The sequence below is a fragment of the Strongylocentrotus purpuratus genome, unplaced genomic scaffold, assembly GCF_000002235.5.
Source record: "Strongylocentrotus purpuratus isolate Spur 01 unplaced genomic scaffold, Spur_5.0 spur5_scaffold_18, whole genome shotgun sequence".
In the NCBI taxonomy this organism is placed as follows: Eukaryota; Metazoa; Echinodermata; class Echinoidea; order Camarodonta; family Strongylocentrotidae; genus Strongylocentrotus; species Strongylocentrotus purpuratus.
This window is the reverse complement of record NW_022145603.1, coordinates 8,253,162-8,277,267: the sequence shown is the minus strand read 5'-3', so window position 1 is coordinate 8,277,267 and position 24,106 is coordinate 8,253,162. Positions and strand designations below refer to the sequence as shown.

The window sequence follows — 24,106 nt, the reverse complement described above, 5'->3', positions numbered from 1 at the left end:
ATAGGACACTGCTAACGTTTCAATTTTACAGATAGGACATACCTGAAATTAATAATTCCTGCAATGTTCTACAGAATTTGATGTTGGCTGCAAATGAGACATAGTACCTTTAAAATATGAAAGGACACAGTTCTAATGTGCCTAATGTTTCTAGGTGCTATGGTACCAGTTATCCTTGCAGCTATCAGGCAAAGCATAGTCATCTGTAATAGGGACCTACTGTAATTAATTTTTTTTTTTTTTAATTTTTTTAAATTTTAAATTTTCGATTAATTCCCCTCCACCTGGCGCTATGCCTGGCAATGTCTCCCAGCTCAGTAATCGGTGTGTTGACTCACCACTCGGAAACTAGAATAACACTCAAATTTGTCTGTCATCTTGGTTTGAAAGTAATCTTTCTGATAGATCTCAATATGTAGTTTATAATAATAATTCCTCCAATTTTTCTTCTATTATACACGGCGTACAACAAGGTTCTATCCTAGGTCCTCTACTGTTTTTTAATATACAAATAATACACATCAGTAAGGGCATTAATAAGAATTACCCACACGAGGTACCTTTGGAACAGTCCAACACGCCTGAGGCGATAGCCAAGGGCGTTTGGACTGTTTTGAAGGTACCAAGTGTGGGTAATTTTACTAATGCCCGAACAAAATGATGTGTATTATTTGTTTTATAAGATTATGTTTTATTTGTTTTATAAAATAATGTTTGCTAACATGATTTTGATAATGACCGGTCATTACCATTGGATAATGACCGGTCATTACCCAAATTACGCGCGATTACGCGTTAGGCAAAATAAATGCCTGGTCACGTGTACGCTTTCAATCAATCATTTGATTAGGTTCCATGTCATCATCTTATAATTTACATTAATGATCTTACACATTCAGCTGCACCTCACAGTTAAATGAAAGGCCTTCCCGCATGGGTTTTTTTAACACGGACATGGCTTGAAGGGCGAAAAAGAGGGGTGCGGTTAATACACGAGGGCGGTTTGTACACCGTTAATTACGGTACTCAGTTGGACGTGATTTGTAGTAAAAAAACTATGATACAATTTTATTAACTTTAGAACATGATACTAAAAACCTTCAAAAATGTAGATTTTTCCTTAAGAAAATGTTCAATCATACATTCACCCTAAATTTCACTGATGACAACTTTACCAATCCTTAACTTTTTTTAAATCGGATTTCGCTCAAACTTTGGGTTAATTGTTTCTCTCATTTTCCTGCTTTTATTGAGACCAACTTGATATCAGGGTGGACTTCCCCTTTAAAGGTAGAGACCAGTTTTGGAAACACCCCCTCTCAAAAAATGAAATGGAAGCTTTCATTACCAATCATGTGAAAGAATATGTTTTGACTATTACGTGATGATACAAATTTTGCCGGGAAACCGCCTACTAATTGATATATTTGGTAAATTATCATATCTATCCGGAGACTGGATAGATATCACGTAGTCTCATATACATCTTTTTGTGTACAGTGATTCTAACTTTACCAAGACTGGGCCAAATTTCTTATCATTTTGATGATTCCAGAACCTTGCAGTACACACCAATACTTATATGCTAGATGATCAACCTTTTCTGATCGATTCCACAATGTTTCTTTCACAATGCGATCACATGACCAGAACCTTTAAGTGAACAGTAGCAGTTCTCATCAAGTTTGTTTTATGATGTCTTTGACCACATGTTATGCCTACAGGAATACACGGATGAGATGCATGCCATCAGCTCTAAGAAGTCTAAAGGGAACATAGGTGGATCCGGTGGGGAGAATGTGGCCATACACACCTACCGATCAACCTCTGAGTACTCCAACCAGGACTACGACCAAGGGTTAGGTGACAGGTGAGAATCAACACCTTTATACAAAGGACATTTTATAGAGTTTTGGTGGTTTTTCTGTCCAGGGTTTTGGGGATATGTTTATTATAACACGTGGGTCAGTAATCAAGGGTTTTACTAGGGGTTTTTGTTTGTAAGGTGGCTATTAATAAAAACTGTCTTCTCTCCCCCTATTCTCTCTTCTCTCTTCGTCTCTCTTTCTAGCACTATATTATGTAAACCCAAAATTTTGCGATATGAAACTGAAGTGGTGGTCAATTTCACTGCATGAAAGTTTTGTAACTTGCAAAAAATGTTATGTTGTGTCAGATGTGATTAAATTCTCGCTATCGCCAATAAATGAAAAATACACAATTTTAAGCAAAAATGTAATGTTGTGTCAAATGAGATTAAATTCTCCCTATTGCCAATGAATGAAAAATACAAAAGTTTTATTGAGAAATCTTATGTTGTGTCAAATAAGATTAAATACTAGCAATTGCCAATAAATAAAAAATTAAAACATTTTAAGCAAAAATTCTATGTTTTGTCAAATGAGATTAAATTCTAGCAATTGCCAATAAATAAAAAATTAAAAATTTAAAGCAAAAATTCTATGTTTTGTCAAATGAGTTAAAATTCTCGCTATTGCCAATAAATGAAAAATACAACAATTTAAATAACTTTTTTTATGTTGTGTCAAATGAGATTAAATTCTCGCTATCACCAATAAATGAAATAACACAAAAATGTTATTAAGAAATTTTATTTTGTGCCAAATGAGATTAAATTCTCGCTTTTGCCTATAAATGAAAAATACAAAATGTTTTGTTAGTGCTTGACACTTCGAAGATCTGATTCACTCGCGAAATTTGCGAACGTTTCATGCACACAAAAGTTTTAAGTTTTACAGCTTGTGTATACCCCTCTTCTCTGGCTGTGTCTTTCTTTTTGTCTCATCTATCTGGATGCTTTCATACATATATACAGTAGGAAGGGATTCCTTGAATGCTGTGAGCATCAAAATCGGTAGCCTAGCAGAGCCGGGGAAATCTTGGAGCACTTTGAGCACGTTGCAGGGTGGATATGTGCGCTATATAAATATCCAATATTATTATTATTATATCTAGTGTATTCTTTAGGGATAAAAGTATTTGTATTCCATCAAAGTGGAACCAGGAATTATATCTTTATGACAATTGTGGCTCAGAGAAATATCACCCTAGGCAGCGTCTAAAGAAACCGTCATACGTACAAGTTCACCGACATCCTAGCGTAATGCATGTATTAAGTTTAACACGCGTTTCAATGGGATTCCGGTGAACTTGTACTTATGATGGTTTCATGAAATGCTGCCCAGGGACCTGTTTCACTGACAAATGACAGTTTTTGTTTTAAGCTACCGAAATCTTTGCTTCTGATTGGTTATCAGCAGATTTGTCATTGAAAAAAGGCTTTGTGGAACACCCCCCAGGTCATGTGCAACTTTAGAGTTAGCTGTGTGGGTGTCATGGAGAAATAGATGATCTACTGAGAGCCAGAAGGCCGTTCAATCTGGTATCACAGGTCCTTCTTAAGTTCTTTACAACCATTGAAACGTCTCCCAGGAAGCCTAATATTCACAGCTATTGTCCCAATGGCGGACTGATGAATATTAATAAGTCTGAATGAGTCAGGAGAGATGAGGCATGTGTTTCCAGTTCATGACATGGACCAGTGATGGCCTGGTGGTTGAGTCGCTTCCTGGCTGTAATGCTCCCCAGGGAGTGGAGATTGTGCACACAGTTTGTGCGAGCAAGCACTGAATCCAATGACTGGGGTAATAGTATATATATAAAGCGCTTATAGACGTCCGAGATGTATTAAGCGCTATATAAAAGCTGAATATTATTATTATTATTCTTCAGATCCCGCTGGTTCCAATATTTTGTTTACTTGTTTTCAATTACAGGATGAAACTCACGGTCTTTACTTGCTAGGTCCAACCCAAAAGATTTCTTTACAAGTTACACATATAGTTCATTTCCAGTGTGCCGGTAAAGTCAAGAATGAAAGTCATACCGTAGTTCTTTTGGACGTTGATTTCCACTTGGTGTTCTTTGTGCTCAGCTGCAGAGAGTCATGGAGCTTCTTTTGAGCCTCTTTTTCTATTGAAATGTTGACATTCTAGAATGGAGGAAAGTTTGAATGTGGGCCCTGTTTCATCAAACTTGTTAGCAATAACAATTGCTACATTTCTATGACAACTTTGCTCCCAGCCAATCAGATGCCAATATTTCAGTAGAATCCAAGAAATAAATACAAAACACAACAAAACACAAATGTATATAGGTGTTGAGGCCCTGGCTATTGAAGCTACCTGTTGGAAATTGTTCATCCCTGTATTCTTTGGTCTTTGCTCTTTGAGTGCTGATGCAATATCATGGTGCAACCTTTTGAGATGGATCCTTTATTGTACAGCGTTATACTACACAAATAATTTTGATAGTGGGGACTGTGATTCTGTTTCCAAATGACATCAATGGTGCTCTTCAACATTTTCTCTGTTTAGTCTAGTCAATCCGAAGATTCAATTTGGGACTGGTTTGCTTGTAGTATTTTGGCTTGGTTGGTTTGTTTGTTTTACTGGTCTGCTAAGAAAGCATGTGTATGCTTTAGTAAGGAACCAGTGGACCGAGGGCTTCAAGTTCACTCTTAGGGACTTAATAATGATGCTTAATGCCTTACCAAAGTACATTAGAATATCAATTTTGTTTTGAACCTGGGACCTCCCATGTATGAGACCACTGCCGTACCACTGAGCCATCATGCCGCCACAGCAATGGCTCAATGTACAGCTTTCTACTTTACTCAGTAACTTTGTGATGTCAGGAACCGGTAGCCCATTCAGTTATGACATCACAGTGCTCTCAAACACATATCTCTCTTTAGTCTCGTCTTGGCACTGATATGCATGTAGTATTTGATATTGCCTAAATTCTATTTTTAGATTCTATCACCGTGCAATCGAGGCTTCTCAGTTTAAGTCTAGTCCATCCAAGATTAACCAGATCAAATTTATAGAGTATTGAGCAAGTGATTTCATTCATTGATGACATCATATTACATCAATTGTAGTTTAGGGTAATCCCCAGGGATTCAGGGGAATTCCCCTATAAGCTAAGGGATCACCAGGGGTAAGTCAATGTCCTGGCCAAGGGATAAAGCTCTGGCATCCAGTCAAATCTTGGCATGATACTACCTATGACAACCCAGTCATGTTCAGCTTATGTACACAGTGTATTTTTCAGGCACAAGCTCCAAAGCTTTGAAATAATCTACCTCTAGACATAAGAAAGCCTTGTCTGTTGCTGTCTGTAAAGTTTTGATGAAGACGACTGATGCACTTGTTTTCAGGAGCTTTTGAATAGTTTTTATTTTCATCGTTTGTCTGTAAAGTAGTACTGTTAGGAGTATTTGTTTTTCATCACAGGGCAGTAGATTATATTTTTATAAAAGCTATGCTACATTGTATATAAATCGATCTTATCATTATTATTACTATTATTTATTTGTGAAATTCTTTTTACTAGACTTAAAAAAAGAAAAAATCCCCAGACCTGTAAATGGCTCTGATGCCAGTCTAAAAATAAAGATTATCTTTTTTGAATTAATTAATTTGAAGTTATTTCTAATCTTTTTTTATTTTTTTATCTTTCTTATTTCTCTCTTTCGCATTCCTTGGAATTGATTATGTAAACTATTTTCCTTGTATTGTTTTTGTTTTTTTCATTTGTTTGTTTAAAATGGTGTCAATCTGATACAATGTGATGACTGTATTCTTGCTTAATTTTTTTTTTTAATGAACTATCTAAAATATCTTTGTACACCTTTCTTGCTTTATTGTTTTTATTGTGATTTTGTTTGTTTATTTATATTCTGTATTTTTATTTATTACCAAAATAAAAACTTTGAAAATCAAATATATTGCACTTTCCTGTTAATCTATTCCCAAATAAATTCCACCATTTTCCCCAATGTGCCATGGTTTTGGTACAAATTTTTAACTGAAAATGTTGTTACGGCTTATCTTTACACCTGATGAACTCTCTGTTTCCTGGATAAAACTATGAATAATTGAAATACTCCCCCTTGTATGCCCCTGTTTGTATAATTGATATTGATATACAACCCCCTCCCCTCCCACCCTCATGTGTGGCCCTCTCCTGCCCCAATCCATATAACCTCAAAACTTCTTGTTTATGATGTTTGGGTATGAATTATCCCCATCGCTCTGCAAATATATTATCCCATATTCTGTTTTCTTGTGTCTATATTTGGATATGTATCTTCCATATTTGGATATATCCCTACCTTATTTGAACATAATACCTTGTGTCTTGGATACGTTACACCTGTACTGGTATTGTGATTTGTTGCTTCCATATTTGGATGTACTGTTACCTTATTTGGATGTTATACTTCCTTATCTGGATATGTTGCTTCTGTGTGTTTTGGATGTATTATTATATCCATATTTGGGCATGTTGCTCCCATATATGGACATGCTCCATCCATATTTGGACGTATCCCAGTAGTGCTAGTCCGCCCACGTCCGGTAGTAGCCCCAGACCTGATTTTAAGTGGCCCCACTACCAGGGCTGGGAAGATGAGCCCCAGGGAAGCCAGTCAAGGTCAGGCATTTAACATTTGACCCTTGACCTTTGATATGACCTTTGATATGACCTGACTAGAATCTGTTTGGAGCCAGAAGGGCTCAACAGACGATATGTAGTGTAGCTTACTACATGTACCAGTTTGCATGGTGTTATACATATACTTGTATCTCCTCAGTTGTAGATTGGTGATATATATTGGTGATGATAGTGATTTACACGTAGTTATAACTAATTACAGATGTACATGGTGTTACTTTTTTATATACATAGATATTAGAGAATGTGATGTTCTTTTCCTTTTTTGGTTGTAGTTTCTAATGAACCGTGATACCCAACCCCCCCCCCCCCAAGTCCCATCATTCACATATGTAACTGAATAATTACAATTTATTCAAGATATGTCTGTATAGTTTGTAGGATTTGGTGTGCACTGTATGTTTGAGTAGACTATCAGATGACTTTAAGAGAAGTTGTCTGTTTGGGGGTATAAGGGCGTTATTAGAGACTCATATACTTTGAGGCAAAGTGAACGCTCTTCTAGCTCTACAGACAAAGTATAAACTCTTTCCTGGGGGGGGGGGTATTTCACAAAACTTTTCATCAGTGACAAATGACAGTTTTTGTTATAAGCTCCTAAAATCCTTGCTTCTGATTGGTTATCAGCAGATTTGTCACTAATTTTTGTCATTTGTCATTGAAAAAAGGCTTTGTGAAACGGGTCCCTGGTGTATGTGTGTGCAGGAGACAGGATGTGATACATGTTTGTATTCATATGTAGAATTATCTTTTTCATTGACTGGATTATCTGTGTGCGTGTCTAGCAATAAAAAGTGTCTAGTAATAAGAATTGATAGTAGGTTACATGTTTGTCATCATTACATGGCGTTTGGCTGATAGTTCTATAGAGACCTCATTCAGATTCTACTAGAATACGATTCGGCTTGTAGTAGTGAGACCAATGGCTTGATAGATACACAGTGCATGGGGGATGTGGGATTGTGTTCAGACATGCTTCGCTACTCGTATAACAGGAATAGTGTGGACACTCTCAGCTTAGCTTTGCTCTCAGGCTATACTTCATACATGTATAAAACCCATTTGCTTTTAATGCTTCTTTTAGATGAGCTACAGTGTAGATCAGGACTCCTCAATCCTCTCTCTCTCTCTCTCTCTCTCTCACATGGTTCACCCGCAAGCCTACTGTATATAAACTACAGTGTGGTTTACACATGTTTGTCTTCCAGAATTTTACCCGACTACAAGTTTAAACCATACTTCAATAAAGCTTTACCCATCCCTGTTTGATGTGCTTTTTCCCCCCACTCCTTTGTATAGGAATAGATTATCTACCTGCTCATCGTCCGGACATGATAAATTATCCTATGAGACTGCAAGATTGTTCTTCATAACGTAAAGACACCTTTTTACATCTACAACATTTGCATTGTGACTTAGCTGCCTTGCCCATCCTTTTCCACCCTCATTTCCCTGCCTTGCCTCTCCATTTCCACTCCCCTTCACCCTCCCCCTATCCCCCTCCCCTTCCCCCTATCCCCCTCCCCCTTCCCCTATCCCCCTCCCCCTTCCACCTTCCCCCTTCCCCCTTCCCCCTATCCCCCTCCCCCCTTCCCCCTTCCCCCTTCTCCCTCCCCCTCCCCCTTCCTCCTATCCCCCTTCCCATCCCTCTTCCCCCTCCACTTCCCCCTTCCCCTTCCCTCTTCCTCCCCTACTTCTCCCCTCCTCCCTAATATAACATTTTGGGACAGCAAGGGAGTTATTTTCCCTTTGGAAAATGCACCCCCTTTGGCAGTCCAAAAATTGTTAAATTACACACCCTGCCAGCAAATATCTGTGTAAGAAAGTGAAAGATTGTTGATTAATATTCAACATTTGAAAATAAATGTTACCGGTAGATCAAAAGTCAACCTTTAGCCTAGCCATGTATCAAAGCAACATTGCCCAGATTATGACCATCTTCATTTTTGCATATCCGTAGATTAGTTAGCGCTTTGCAGAGGCCCATGTTGAGTAGTTGCAATGTGCAGACAGTTACCTCTCATCTCCATGGCAATGTAATGCATTTAGAGTTTGTATGTGGTCTTGGTCTTGGTCTTGTAGTTCCATGACATAGGGCCTGTGCTTGTTGGACCATGTTTAGGCTACATGTACGCTGCTCGACCATGTTTGGGCTACATTGTGTCTTGGACTTGATGCAGCTTTCTGAATGTAAAGTCATGTACGGATGATCCAGAATTAAATGAGACCTAAAACTGCATTTGATTGCATTGCGATAGAGTTCATCTTCTCCACAGTCTAACCCATTTGTAGATGGAAACCCAAACTAAATAATCACTGTTTTGATCACGCTGAAATAGGGTTTTAAGGAAAACAAATGAGAGATTCATTACCATCATTGAAACCAAAGGATCAAATGATAACTTTGTCTGTTATAATAGATTTTAGTTTTTATGATCTCAAGTGTATATCATATAAATTACTATTTGCTCTTTAATACTCCTTACATATGTACTTATTCACAAATGCTGATAGTTCAAAAACAGTTCCTTCCATTATTTTTCTCTGTAACATGCTTTTGTAAGCTCCAACTGATAAATCACTGGGTAGGAAACTTATTAATTCGAGTGTGAAGTAATAAAATAATATTAAAGCGTAAGCTTAATTGATTCTCCACAATTAGCTTTCTCTCAAAGCTCACTGATCTTTTTAATGACATCATCGTTAGCCCATTTCAATGTCTACCTTGAAAATGCACTATGTGAATACAGTTAAATATAATTATAATGATTATTATCATTGTTTCCTTTTATAAAATAGGGGTACTTGGTAGGGAATATTTAATCCAAGTATTAAATATTAAATTAGATTAAATTTTACAAACGCAACTTTCTATTCATATAATTGTTTCCCTGTATAAATCTTGATTACTGATGCCCAGCTCGCTGGGTGATGAAACAGCGTACGACAGCGACGCAAGAAAACCCTTCAAACCTACCCCAGCCCCTCGACGAAACGGTTCCTTGACCTGCACTCTCTACCCTGAAATAAATAGCAATTCCTCTTCCTCATCCCTACCCTCAAACCGGTGAGTTCGTTCCTCCTGTCGTCATGGCAACTTGGCATCTCAAAAGAAAGATCATCCCCACAATGTCACAAAAACGACATTAGCATTCCAAAGAGTTTGATTCTGCTTATTATTTAAAGACTGCTGCACCAAGTTTTATGATTTGATTTAATTTTCTTTGATTTGAAAAAAAACACCTGCATGAGGCTGAGACATTGTCAGGAGGAAACTACACTTTAAAAAATGATGACAAAATCGTGTAGAACTTTAATAGACGGTTTCCACTCCCCTTTATGAGATGCCTGTTTCATCAAGCTTTAGGATATTTTTGCTTTGTTGCACGAGGCATGTACCTTAGGAGACTTTGCATCTGATGGAGAACTTCCGTGAGTTTTATTCCCTTTGAAGGCTTTCCTCCTACACTCAATGGCTGATGAGTTAAAGGACTCAAACTCTGGCGACAGTTGCTCTCGTCAAAAGACCATTTATGTAATGTAACCAAATTTAATGCATACGTCTTTGTTAAGTGCCTCAATACAAGTATTTCATTCACCTGTAATGAATAAATGTATTTTAATAGTCAGAATGCAAATGCATATATCGTCCCTATTTTCACGAAGTGACGGTAGTGAGGAAAATCGTAACGCAAAGTGAATGCAATTTTTTTTCACTACCGTCACTTCGTGAAAACAGCGACGATATTATGTGTTGTCTGGTCGGACAAGCCATGATGTTTGTCCTACCTGGCAACAACTAATGTATGCAAATCACATTCCTACTATTGAAATATAAATATATTTTTGTTTTCTTCTTTTCTTTACAAAGATGTACGCATGAGATTTGGTTACATTACAAAAATCTGTTTCCTACTCTACCCAAATTCATAACTTCCATCCTAGAATAAACACTACACCTAACCCTAAACCTAATTGCAACAGCAGCACTACCCCTATATAGATGGAAGAAAGCCAGGGGCAAATTTTCGGCAGAGCATATGTCAGCTCAGTCTGTCGCATTGAGCTTTATGATTTTGTTTTCATTGGTTTTGCATGAAGCATTGTTATGAGGAAACTTGGCATCTAAGAAAATTGTGATCTCTCGAATGACAAGTCTGGTTTGCCTGTAAAACAAGATGAACACTGCACTGAGCTTAATGATGTATCTTGCTGCATGAGCACTGTCACTGAGGAAAGAGTGTATCTTCAGAAAATGATTTCCAAATGCATTAAAGTTTTAATCCTCTTGTAAGTTAGCAGCTGCACATGAATGACTACTGCACTGATTTTGATGATTTCCTTGTTAAATCCATGGAAATGGATAATGGAATCCATTTTCTAAAGAGTTATTCAACCACTCTTCTTGTGTTGCACTTTTCATTTTTCCCCTTTCAATATCTTTTTCTACCCAGCCACATTTTAAAACTTTATTTCACTCTTGTTTTTTCATTACTCATACATCATATGAGTTGAAATTCTCCTCTCCATGATTGTTATTCACTGTTGCTAAATACATTAAAGGTATTACAAAGTTTTGGTACGGGTCATGAATTTGGTTCAAATGAACATATTGTAAACATATGAATGCGATCCTACAATATTCCATGATCATTGTCGCGGTTGAAATTGAGTCTAAAGTGATGAAATTGTAAATAATAAACTCTTTTTGTTGTATAGCTACCAGAAAGGCATAAGATTATTTTTCTTTAGAACGATTCAACGTCCATCTGGTTCTCTTAGCTTGGAATGTCATGTATGAGATTTGATTATAGCATTATCAATACAGGTTCAGGGAGGTTTTTTTTTAGGTATTTCTTGACTTACCAATTTACACTGAATGTCTTCACTGAATGATAATAGTGATCAACATAAACCAAGTGTATATAAAATGCATTTGATGTCATACATTGTATTTCTATTTTTTTCCTTTGTTTTTTTAATCAGAGGTTTAAACCATTTTAGATGTATTTGTAATTGTTTGCTATTCCATTAATTTTTTTTATTGTAAGAGAGAGTTTAAAAACTTAATCACATGTCGTGATATTTTCATGTTTGGAGGTGCTTGCTTTGACATTGGGTCACTAATTTCTCACTTTTTAGTAAAATGTGAGAAATACTGATATTTGTGAATTGTTAAAGGTATTGTTGACAACTTGACATCTATCAAATGATATGATTATTCTAATTGCTGTTGTACATTCCAGTGAATATCTAATGTTAGTTTATAGATTTATGTGCAATTCAAACAAAGATGTCTTTTCAAAAATGCCCTAGCACCTTTAAAAAAAATACCTGTTGTTGCAATAATTGTGCAATTTTATCTTTCTGCATGCTTTTTGACACTTTGTCTTTTTTTGGTCACATTTTTCACTGATGATAGTGCACAGGAATAAACATCTTAAAATTGATCAAGGCAACAATTTATGATTTTGCTCTGCCATCTGCCCATTTAAAAAAAAATCATTCACATTTAGATATATTTTGTGTCATTTAGAATTACTGCTAAATTCTAAGACCCCAAAGTTTTCATTCAGTGTTCTTTTTCATTTAGATTGATTTCATATCTTTTCAGTAAATTTTCATGAACATTTTTTGTTTCTTTCAATAGTTACAGTCACCTTTAGCACATAATGCTCAATCATGATATCTCATGAATTATGCATGATTTATGATTTGAATGACAATGGAAACATGACATCATCATATCACTTTTAGCCAATCACTGAGTGTTCTATGTTTGTTTGTGTAAATCAGTTGAAGGTGCATAGCTGGGTAACTCCAAGCCTACGATGGTGGTGCTATGATGAGATAATAATCACTGTTTATCCAAATCCACATATTTTATTCCTTTCTTTCCAATGCTTGTGTGTATGTTTGGGTTGTCATTTTGTTTGTGTTGGTCATTTTGTGTTGTTTCATGTCTTCTCTTCTCCCCCTCTCCCTCTTATTTTCTCTCTATCTGTCCCTCCCCCTTTCTCTTTATTCATCCATATCTCTACATCTTCATCTGTCTCTGTGTATCACTGTTATGTCTTATTTTCATCATATTTTTTCTTATTTGTAATCTATACTAATGATGTCCGCTATCCCTCTTCTTTCCTATTTATTTCTAATTTTTTTCTATTATTATTATTTCTCTAACTTGGATTTATCTTTATATCATGATTTTGTTCTCTCATTTTGCTGCTATAAATTCTATTCATCGTTCTCCTGTCACTTCTTTTCTCCTTATCACTCTTTCATCTCTCTTTCATCTCTCTCTCCCCTTTTCATCTCTTATATATGTGTGTACTTGTCTGTCGTCTGTATGTTTGTTTGTTTGTTTGTATGCTTGTTTGTTTATGTGTGATTGTGTCATAACAGCTCACAGTCATACCCTGGGTACTATCAACATTCCGATTACGACTTTGGGTAAGTTCTGCTTGCCCGACAGAAGAAAATTAGTTCTTCTCTCTCTCTCTCTCTCTCCCCCTCCCCCCAATCTGTTGCTCTTTCTAGAGTTGTACGACACATGCAACCTGCGGATAGATTTTCTACACCCCTGCCTACATTGCTATACCTAACCTTCAACCTATCTCTAAACCTAACTTGAAACTCAACTTGAAACCCAATTGCAATCCTGATCCTAATCCTGATCCTAATCCTAATCCTAATCCTAATCCTAATCCTAACCCTGTACCTTTGACCAAACCAAGCCTGGGGCAATTGACGTCTTCGTAATGATTGTCAGAGCACCCTTTCTATCCCATCGTCCTTTATCTGTTTCTCTCTCCACTCTGTTTCTTTGTTTTTTCCTTCCTAGTGGTAGTGCTATGTCAGAAATTCTGCTTGTGAGAGGAGCTAGCTAGATTCACTATAGTACCTAGAATAAAGCATTCATTTATCTTGACCTTATCTCGTATGCCTAGAGCCAAACAGGCATTAACTGTGTTTTCTGTGTGTAGTATTGTATTGAGTTAATGCCCGTTTACATGTCGCTTTCATCAGATGCATTTTCAAATAATCTGACATTGCACGAAACCCCAAATACCTTTGTAAAATCTGTTTTTAAATTCTCAAATCCATCTCCCCTCTCTATATCGTTCTTTGAAATTTCATTAATTACTGTATTCCTTATTTATTGCTGTATTATATCACAAAAAGTGTGTCCTCGGTGAACAGGACACATACAAGGTCATACTACTGTACATGGGATATAGGAAGGATATGAAGAGAAATGGAGCTGGAAAAAAAATGTAGCTCGCATAATGAATGTTGATCTTAATGATTTATCTGTGTGTTAGGAGATACAACAGTATGAAGCCTGCACAATGCATATTGTGCTGATGCATATTTTTTCATTTTTTAGGTGGTTTAACATGGTATTTGTAAATAAGACTTAAATCCCCCTCCTATGGATGCAGCTCTTTTTCTCCTCAAAATTTGTGGCTCTTTTTTCTTTGAAATTCTTCTGTGTCGAATCTTCTTCCTCTGGTGGTACAAGTGTGATGCTTGCCTACTAACATACCCAGAATGCATTGCAGCTCAGATCAATGCATCTATGCATAGATTATATTGGGATAACTATATTTACGCACTATATTATGATTATCTTACAGTTGCTAACAATGTGTTGAATGCTTTATATGTGATGTAGTGGAAGGACAAATATTTATTTATTTAATTATCATTTGATGTGAGTGGAACTAATATCTCTAGTAAGATCGATTTGTATTTCTTTAGTAATAATTCTTTCAAGATGCAGCTAAATTTATGATTAAGAAGCAAATTGGTAAAAAAGAAAAGAAGTTAATTAAAGTCACTGCCTTGGCCCTCAAACAAAATGTATATACATGTCTATATTTATATTGATATCTTATATCTATATTTTAAATCAATATAATACTAGCTGCGATATATGATTATTATTTTTTCATGATAAATAATCAAAGTATGCTTAATTCTTACTTTCAGTTTCTCTTGTCCTCTCTGCCGCTTTCTCTCTCTCTCTCTCTCCACCTCTTTCTCTCTCTCTCTCTCCACCTCTTTCTCTCTTTCTCTCTCTCCACCTCTTTCTCTCTCTCTCTCTCTCCACCTCTTTCTCTCTCTCTCTCCACCTCTTTCTCTCTCTCTCTCTCCACCTCTTTCTCTCTTTCTCTCTCTCCACCTCTTTCTCTCTTTCTCTCTCTCCACCTCTTTCTCTCTCTCTCTCTCTCCACCTCTTTCTCTCTTTCTCTCTCTCCACCTCTTTCTCTCTTTCTCTCTCTCCACCTCATTCTCTCTTTCTCTCTCTCCACCTCTTTCTCTCTTTCTCTCTCTCCACCTCTTTCTCTCTTTCTCTCTCTCCATCTCTTTCTCTCTTTCTCTCTCTCCACCTCATTCTCTCTTTCTCTCTCTCCACCTCATTCTCTCTTTCTCTCTCTCCACCTCTTTCTCTCTTTCTCTCTCTCCGCCTCTTTCTCTCTTTCTCTCTCTCCACCTCTTTCTCTCTCTCCACCTCTTTCTCTCTTTCTCTCTCTCCACCTCTTTCTCTCTTTCTCTCTCTCCACCTCATTCTCTCTTTCTCTCTCTCCACCTCTTTCTCTCTTTCTCTCTCCACCTCTTTCTCTCTTTCTCTCTCTCCACCTCTTTCTCTCTTTCTCTCTCTCCACCTCTTTCTCTCTCTCCACCTCATTCTCTCTTTCTCTCTCTCCACCTCTTTCTCTCTTTCTCTCTCTCCACCTCATTCTCTCTTTCTCTCTCTCCACCTCTTTCTCTCTTTCTCTCTCTCCACCTCTTTCTCTCTTTCTCTCTCTCCACCTCTTTCTCTCTTTCTCTCTCTCCACCTCTTTCTCTCTTTCTCTCTCTCCACCTCTTTCTCTCTCTCTACCTCTATCTCTTTCTCTATCTCTCTCTCTCTCCCTCTCTCTTTCTTTATCTCTCTCTCTGCCTCTTTCTCTCTTTCTGTTGATAGGATAGTGGTACAGCTATTTTTTAGGCAATGGATGTGTTGTTAAATTTGACTGCCCCACTTATGGATTATGTCAGCTTCAAATATCAATTGGATCTTACAGACCACTGACTCTGGTGGAGATGCTTTGTTTTCCCTCATTCAATTCAGATGAGGATAACAGTTACAGAAATGTTTAACAGATAACAATTGAAGAAAAATTAAGAAAAATACCACATTTTCTCTTTAGTTCATCTTGGTGCTTCTGAGAAAGAAGTTCAAATGAACTTTTCAAAGCTTTCATTGCTTTTCTCATATTCTAACACCAGTTTTGTAAATTCATTTTTATTTTTCATTTGATGGTTTAATCAAGGAGTCAAGCACGTATTGAGAGTTGAGGAAATAAAAATAACTAGCAATGATTACAAGAGGAGAGCCAGAAGAACCTTAAGTTGTTTCTGTTGTAATAAGAAAGAAAGAAGATACAGTATGATGTCTTGACGATTAAACAAATATTCCATTTGATTGATGTATTGGCATGAGCAAGAATTGTTAATTATGCTGAGCCACAAAAGGGTGTTAACTCTGCTTTATATCAAGGAGATGAGTAAGCATCCTTCTTGCTCTCAATGCACTATGACGATCAAGTCTTCCTTACATATGATTTGTTGTTCATGTAGCATCATCATAAGTGCATGGTGTGGAATGATCGTTGTCATGGGAATATGTAATTACTTGCAAGCTTTACGCACGGTTTTGAAAAGTATTTGAGTCTTTGGCATTTGATGAGAAATGTAGATGCACGTAACCTTGGTGATGTGCTAATAAACAGCGTTTTCTTCCTCACTAACATTGACTAACGAATAATGCTAATGATAATGTAACTACATTGTATCAGCAAACACTTATAAGCAAATACAACTCTACTAATACAAACCATTGCAGTGCACACCATCTAATACCAACATTTAACATAACCCATTTGATGTGTACTAATCATGGATAATGTATATGTATTTTTGTTGTTTGTTTTATTATTTAAAACAAAACAGGAAATGTCTTGAATTCTTCATTAAAAACTATATATTATTAATTTTAACACAGTTACAAAGACTTCAGGGAATGGACTGGAGGGCAATTTGATATACCCTGTTATATTGCTTAAAAATATAATGTTTGGATTATAAAGTCATTGTCATGTTCACACATCTGAAAATGTGATGCACAAGCCTAGTGAATCTGCCTCAGGTTGATTTCTGAGAGTCTTTGCAATCATATTATAGTTGTTTGTTTCCATCATCCTTAGAATAATTATTCTTAAGAGGGTGTAAAACTACCCCCTCCCCATCCACTGGAAATTGTAGTGGGACCCCCTTATTAGCTCTCCATCATTCTATGCCAAGCTAATCGTAAAAATCTAGGTATTATTATAGGGGTGAAGAGCCACACCTATCCCTCTGGTATTGGTAGTATAAACCCCTAATGATACAAAAATAGCTCTTATAGGGGTGTAGTGCTACACTGCCCCTGGTATTGGTAGTATAACCCCCTAATGATACAAAAATAGCTCTAATAGGGGTGCAGTACTACACTGTTTCCCTCTGCTATTGGTAGTATACCCCCCCAATGATACAAAGATGGCTCTTAAAGGGGTGTAGAGCTACACTATTCGGTCTGGTACTGGTAGTATAACCCCCTAATGATAGAAATAATATTTATACTTATCGTATGTAATAAGTCTTACCCCATGTATAGGCATTATAGGGGTATTGGGCTACACCCCCTTTTCTTAGTATTGGTAGGGAGACCTTCTATCTTTTCTTATGTAAAAGCATTTTATTTATAACTTGGTCGTTCCCCAACTCCAACCCCCTTAAATAAAGGAAGATTAGAAAAACACAGCAAAGAAAAAAAGAATCTGAAGGATGTAAAACTGCATGCCTTCTGCTTGATTTAGTAAGACCCCAAATGTCATTATTCTTTGAGGCGTGTAAAACTGCACCCCTTCTGTTAATATTGGTAGTAAGACCTCCTATTGCATTGTCCTTCGGGGCGTGTAAAACTGCACCCCTTCTGTTAATATTGGCAGTAAGACCCCCTATTGCATTGTCCTTTGAGGGGTGTAAATTTGCACCCCGTCTGCGTAATATTGTTAGTAAGACCCCCTATTGCATTGTCCTTGTCCATGACAGAAGTAACCAGGAAGCGAGCCACACACCCTTTGATGATGACGACGATGAAGACGATGGTGGGGTAGGGAAGAAAGATGGTGTAGAGGTGAGGGCGCTATACGACTACGTGGGTGTCGAGGCAGATGAGCTCTCTTTCAAGTCGGGTACGAAGCCTATCATTATCATGTCCATTTGGAGCCAGCCAGAAGGGTGTTACCTTATCAGTCAATACCCTTCTGGCTCCAAACAGACCAGAAGATTATCATTTGTATTATTATCATTACCATTATTGTTATTATTATTTCTAAAAGTAGCAGAGCTGCCAATCATTCTGTTTTTGCCGGAATTACTCTGTTTTTTCCTCCAAATTACGGTATAACGTTTTTTCTTTATAAAATACTTTTTTTTCTTTTTTTCTTTCATACCGCACATCAAACAACTGCCCTAAAATGGTGATTTTATCACAAATTCAATAGAAAACTAATTTTAAAACATACTTGAAGAGAAAAATATTATCCAAAAAAATGAAATGCCGATAATACCAAAATAACCACCAAAAAAAATTACCTGCTTGTATGGAAAAAACAGCATGATGAATGAACATTTCTGCATTGGAAGTGTGTCGCGCGTGGTTGTAAGTTTCGTTTTGATGAATTCCTTTTTTTTTGCTTGAAATTCCTTTTTTTGGCCATCATGATTCCTTATTTTGGTCGCACAAGGTTGGCAGCTCTGTAGTAGTAGCAGGAGCAGTAGTGGTAATATGAGAAGTTCTAGTACATGAAGTAGTATTATTATTGATTATTAGTATTAATTTTACTCCTATTACCACTGCTAGTATTGTTATTATGAGTACTACATGTAAGAATAGGGAATAGGGCTTGTATGGAACTCAAGTCAGACTTTGTTCCATGTGCAGCCTATAAACAGGGTTTTATGTTGCCCTTTATTTTCTTCATACTTCTTAAGCTTTTACATTAGAATACCTGGTAATTTTGTTGTGGTTCAATTTTATACATTACGCCTTCACTCATATTGCAATTTCATATGCTCTCTCTCTCTCTCTCTCTCTCTCTCTCTCGTACTCTCTATCTCTCTATATATCTCTCTCTGTATGTCTTTGTATCTCTCTTGTACTCTCTCTCTCTCTCTCTTCCTCTCTTTTGCTCTCTGCCTTTCTCTCCTCTCTCTCTCTCTCTCTCTCTCTCTGTATATGTCTGTTTATCTTCCTCTCTTTCTCTCTCTCCCTCTCCCTCTCTCTCTCCCTCTCTCTCTTGCTCTCTGCCTTTCTCTCTCTCTCTCTGTATATGTCTGTGTATCTCTATCTGTGTCTCTTGTACTCTCTCTCTTCCTCTCTCTTGCTCTCTCGTGCTCTCTCTCTCGTACTCTCTCTCTCTCTCTCTCTGCCTCTCTCTCTCTCTCTCTCTCTCTTCCTCCCTCTTGCTCTCTTTCTCTCTCTCTCTCTCTCTCTGTCATATAGGTGTTGTGTTTTTGAAGCTAGAGGATGAAGATGAGCAAGGGTGGTGCAGAGGGAAGGTAGGAGACGTGGAAGGGCTCTACCCTGCAAACTATGTAGAAGACCTGTGAGACTGACTATTCATACATTCTCAACGTTTTCAAGCTCTGTGTTACATAATAGTGTTAGGTGTCTGCTACGATGTTAGCTGTAATATTCTGTAATGGATTTACATGTATGCTAATTCACAACATTGCAGTTTTATGCCAAAACTTCTACAAGAAATTTTTCAGACAACTTTGCAATCAAATTTTTGAAAGATCAAAATAACTTTCAGTTACAGTCATTGGTGTGATCATGTTTTGACTAGTAAATTTAAAATTAATAAATGTTGGTTATACATGTATGTAAGCAGGTATACACAAGATCGTTGGTCATCAATTACGGCTACATTGTTATTAGGAGCACAAAAATAACTTTTCCAGTGTTTACTTACCTGTAATTCACACGTTCATCACACTTTAGGCCCTGCATTATGAGTTGCAATCATTAGAAATTGATTGCAAGTCCCCCAATTTGATTGCAAACTTAAATTCTATCTTGTGTTTATACTTGAGTCACACCGCCAAACCGACTCCAAACTGACTCCAAACCAAGTTCTTGTTTGGTCTGTTATCGGGATGGAGTTAGTCATGTTGGTGTGACTGTGCTCTTACAATATCTGATATTAAGTTAGCAATCAATTAGAATTGATCGCAACTCTTTTTGAGACAGACCACTGAATTAACACTGAACTCGAAAACATTCACCCTGTAATATATCTTTTCTTTTGTAACATGCTATCATTTCTTTTATTATTAACCATACAATATTATATTAACTGTTAGAGATACATTAGATACAAATATTATTGGGCCATTTGAAGGTTTGTTTTATATCAATCAGTGAGTATATCTATTAAAACATGCTTGAATCATTTCTATAGGTGACCAGAGATAGATTCATTTAAAATTCATTTCATAATAAGAAGAGGCACTTTTTATTCCAAATTTTATAATATTGATGAATATACATGTACAACTGGTAATTGTATTACAAAATAGCAAAATGTCCAACACTGGTGACAAGTATTATATGGATGACATGTTTATTTAATACAGCGTGTTTGGAGAGTAGGAGAAAATCTCTCATGTTGTAATAGAAAGACTACAAGCAGTAAAACTGGTGTTAGTAAAATGAAATCTTTGAAAAGTTTTTTTTCAACTGATGTTTATTGTTTGTTTGTTTGTTTGTATGTATGACATCACCAATATCATTAGTTACATTATTGTTTGGAGTAGCAGGATTACTGGTAGGCTTTTTCTGCTCCAATTGTGTGCCCTTGTAAATACATGATGATACCAGCATGTAAACAAACAATGAAAAGGGAGCAAAAATAATCGATCACAGAATTAAAGCAGACAGAATGAAAATGCAACTTCATACATCACCTGACAGTTACTTTTGATCACCTGATTTGTACACTTAAGTCACATGACTGTGTTATGTCTTTATTTTGCAGTAGAGCAGCTCGGCCAACTGGTGTGATAGACTAATGTCTAGTTTCTAATCTACAGATTGGATATTGAAAATGTACACTGTACAATGTAAATAATATTCAGGTTTAAGTCTACTTTCCTCTGTATTCTATTAAGCGCATAGCTTTCATATTCTGTGTTTCTGTTTATGATTATTTAGATTCAGCCAGTACAAAGATGTGTTATTTTCAAGCTATCTGTCCATATTTCTCAATTAATATGATTTGTACTGTTGGATAAGTACTGGTAAATACTTGGATTATCATTTCTGTTTTATTTATATCACTCCCTCCCTACCCTAGTGTCATCAAACCCAGTTAATTTAAATCCTTTCCTCATTTATTTGTGTACATTGTGGAGCATAGGGTGTGGCAAGTTTTCGATTCTATAGCTCCAGGATGTAAGCAAGGTGATGGTTCTTTGATTTGTAAGGTACTACTTAATAATTTGAAATGAATGGTCTTGAAATTTGTTTAATTGTTAATTAATTTTGTTAAAGGTAAAGACCAGTAATGGTCATGCGATTGCATTGTGAAAGAAACGTTGTGGAATCGATCAGAAAAGGTTGATCATCTAGCATCTAGCATTTGCAAGGTTCTGGAATCATCAAAATGATAAGAAATTTGGCCCATTCTTCGTAAAGTTACAAGCACTATACACAGAAAGATGTATATGGGACTACCCTATCTCTCTCACCAGACCATGAGAGAAATAAGTTTACCAAATATATAAATTAGTAGGCGGTTTCCCGGCAAATTTTTTATCATCATGTATTAGTCAAAACATATTCTTTCACATGATTGGTAATGAGAGCTTCCATTTCATTTTTGAAATTGGGGCGTTGCCAATACTGGTCTTTACCTTTAAGAACAAGGGGGGGGGGGCAGCTCTTAAAGTTTAACTACTAGTGATCAGCATTTAGTGCAGCAAGATAATGTTGATATTCAACAAGAGTGCTAAGGATTTCATTTACACTATGGTAGTATAGTTGAAAGGATTTTAAAGCCTAATTTCCTCAATATAAACTTCATTAGATGACTAATTCCAATGACCATTCCAATGTTTCCACCCATATAGCATGCTTCACTTTAAACCATTTCCCACTGAAACCTGGTCATCCCTGTAGTAAGCCAATTGAAAGGAAAGGATTCAGGTATCAGAATTCATTTTTTAATTTTTTTTCTTTTCAATCTGGACTTACAAAAGTTGGAGGGTACCTAAAAGTCTATTTATTATGAGAGTGCTATAGTTGGGCTTGTAAGAAGTTTGTGAGATTAGACTAAGGCAGTTGATGTCTTCGTCTGCTTCTCCACCCAGGAGTACAAAATGGCTGCTAGCTAGAAAGTGAAAGCTTTCTCTCTTAGCCAAGATAAGGGATTCTAAATGGAAACATTAGTGTTGTGTGTATTTTGTATAAATGAGGTATTAGCAAGAGCTTTACAAATGACTTTAACAAAAAAAATAGATTTTCTATCAATTATGAAACTTTTGTGCAGCTTTGTTTGTATTATTTACTTGTCCACAATGTATATTGATTTTTTGCCCAACGTTCCTTGCGTGCAGCCCCATTCCCGTTTGATAATCTTGTATAAAATGAAATTGTAAACAAAATTATAAACAAAATTGTATCAGTTAGATGTGGAAAATCCGCCCATTGTGTAAGTGTATGCATCAGGGAACGTGACAATGAATATAAATGAGGTGTGGTTTAAACGTTGTTTAAAGAAATATAGTGCCCTCATTGTTACGAAGAAGATATACCCTATGTATCAATCATTGTCGTGCTGCAGGAGGGCATTAGTTGTGTGTAATATCTACTGATCAATAGTTCATAGGGCACTCACACTTCATAACTGATATGGTATTAATGTTTTTGTACTTCCATGTAGAAAGTTCTGCTGTAAATATCAACAAATATGATCTTTAAAGAATGTTTTTATATATACCCATATATGGAATGGTAGAAAGAACCTGTCGTAAGTAATTGGAATTGGTTTTATTTAACAGAAATGTTGCAGTATGATTTAGCAGTATCAGATTTTTAAAAAAAGAAGGATAAATCAATTACTGAAAGTATGATTTTGATGAGTCATGCTTAGAGAAATTAACTCTTATCCTGCCACAGGGCTAATCCCCATTGTGCCACGGCCCCAAATCCCCCTGTGCCAGATTGTTTTGGAGATAATCCTATTAACGCGATGGTTCTATGAATAGCGCGTGCAAAACACTAGGCACAGTCCAATGGGCATGAACAATAACTGCTATTACATTTGCGTGCCATCATGCAAGAAGCAGAGGAGCAATAGCTTGCTAGCATGTACATGGCACCTTAACAATAGTGTGCATGCAGCCTTATGGCACGATATAAGTTAATAAAAAAAAGCATTGTAGTTTGAGATCTAGAACGGCATTGATCCATTTCTTTACATAGAATTAATGCCCTTTTTTGCTCTCAATAGGTGTTATCAAATGAGAAAGGTTTGTGAGCGATAGTAAGATTTTGTTGACAAAATGTGTGAACATCGCATTGAAGAGAAGGATCAAATTGAGTAAGATGATTCCAGGACGCTGTATTCACTTTATTACTGATAAATATATAGATGTTAGTTGAGGATATTTGGGCATATTTGTAGGTTCTATCTTTAAACGATTATGTTTGATTCTGTAATACTGTCGAGACTTTGAACATAAAAAAAAACTAAGAGATGTTAAGTCAGTTTTCTGCAAGATACCACACTCTAATGAAAATTAAAGATGTCAATGGATGCAGTCATAGCACCAGTAACAAAGTGAAAGAGGACTTTTTTGCTTAGTGCCAGAAGGTAATTAAATCATAAACATTAACACAGAGATAGATGAACTACAAAGAAATTGTTTAAAAGCCAATACGCTGCGGTATACATGTACATCTCTTGTTTCTTTGCTTTAAAATAGTACTTAATATTCATTAATGATGGCACAACAATGCCGTATAAAAGATTGAAGCAAATTGGTTGAAAGCTTTGAGTTTATCATTTGAACTAATCAGGGTTGGTTTTCTGAAAATGAGGTTATCTTTTCTGTTAGTATATTACAATCATGTTGATTGTCATTACAAATAAAAACTAGGAGAAGTCATTGTTTAATGTCTGTGCAAAGCAGACTGCATCTGCTTTAAAGTTAAAAGAGACATCTGTTATAGCACCAATGTTGGTTCCACGTAATCTCAGTTTGTTATGACAATTAGCATTGTCTTCCCTTACATCTATAAAAGATAACTCATTCTCAGAATACGGCCCCAGATATAAACATTTAGATTTTTATCAAACTCTCAAAGATTCTCACTGATTAATATATGTGATTATTTTTAAAGGAGGTAATAAGAGCAATAATATTTACTCAAGCTTGTAGAGAATATTTCTTGATTTGTCATTGT

General features: G+C 36.3%; 1 protein-coding gene across 3 annotated transcripts in view; it reads left to right on the top strand.

Moving 5' to 3' along the window:
• The window catches only part of LOC576050 (protein kinase C and casein kinase substrate in neurons protein 1), a 45,499-nt gene extending 24,354 nt beyond the window's left edge, over positions 1-21,145 (top strand). Inside the window, exons 7-10 of one of the 3 annotated variants that reach the window (XM_011675493.2) lie at positions 1,725-1,870; positions 9,461-9,607; positions 17,683-17,825; positions 19,139-21,145. In XM_011675493.2, the coding sequence (XP_011673795.1) occupies positions 1,725-1,870; positions 9,461-9,607; positions 17,683-17,825; positions 19,139-19,245 (543 nt within the window). In that variant the 3' untranslated portion in view covers positions 19,246-21,145. Of the gene's footprint in view, positions 1-1,724; positions 1,871-9,460; positions 9,608-12,945; positions 12,994-17,682; positions 17,826-19,138 lie in introns of all 3 variants that reach the window. The other 2 variants (XM_003725570.3, XM_776397.5) reach the window with 2 other exon arrangements.
• The last annotated feature ends 2,961 nt before the right edge of the window (positions 21,146-24,106 follow it).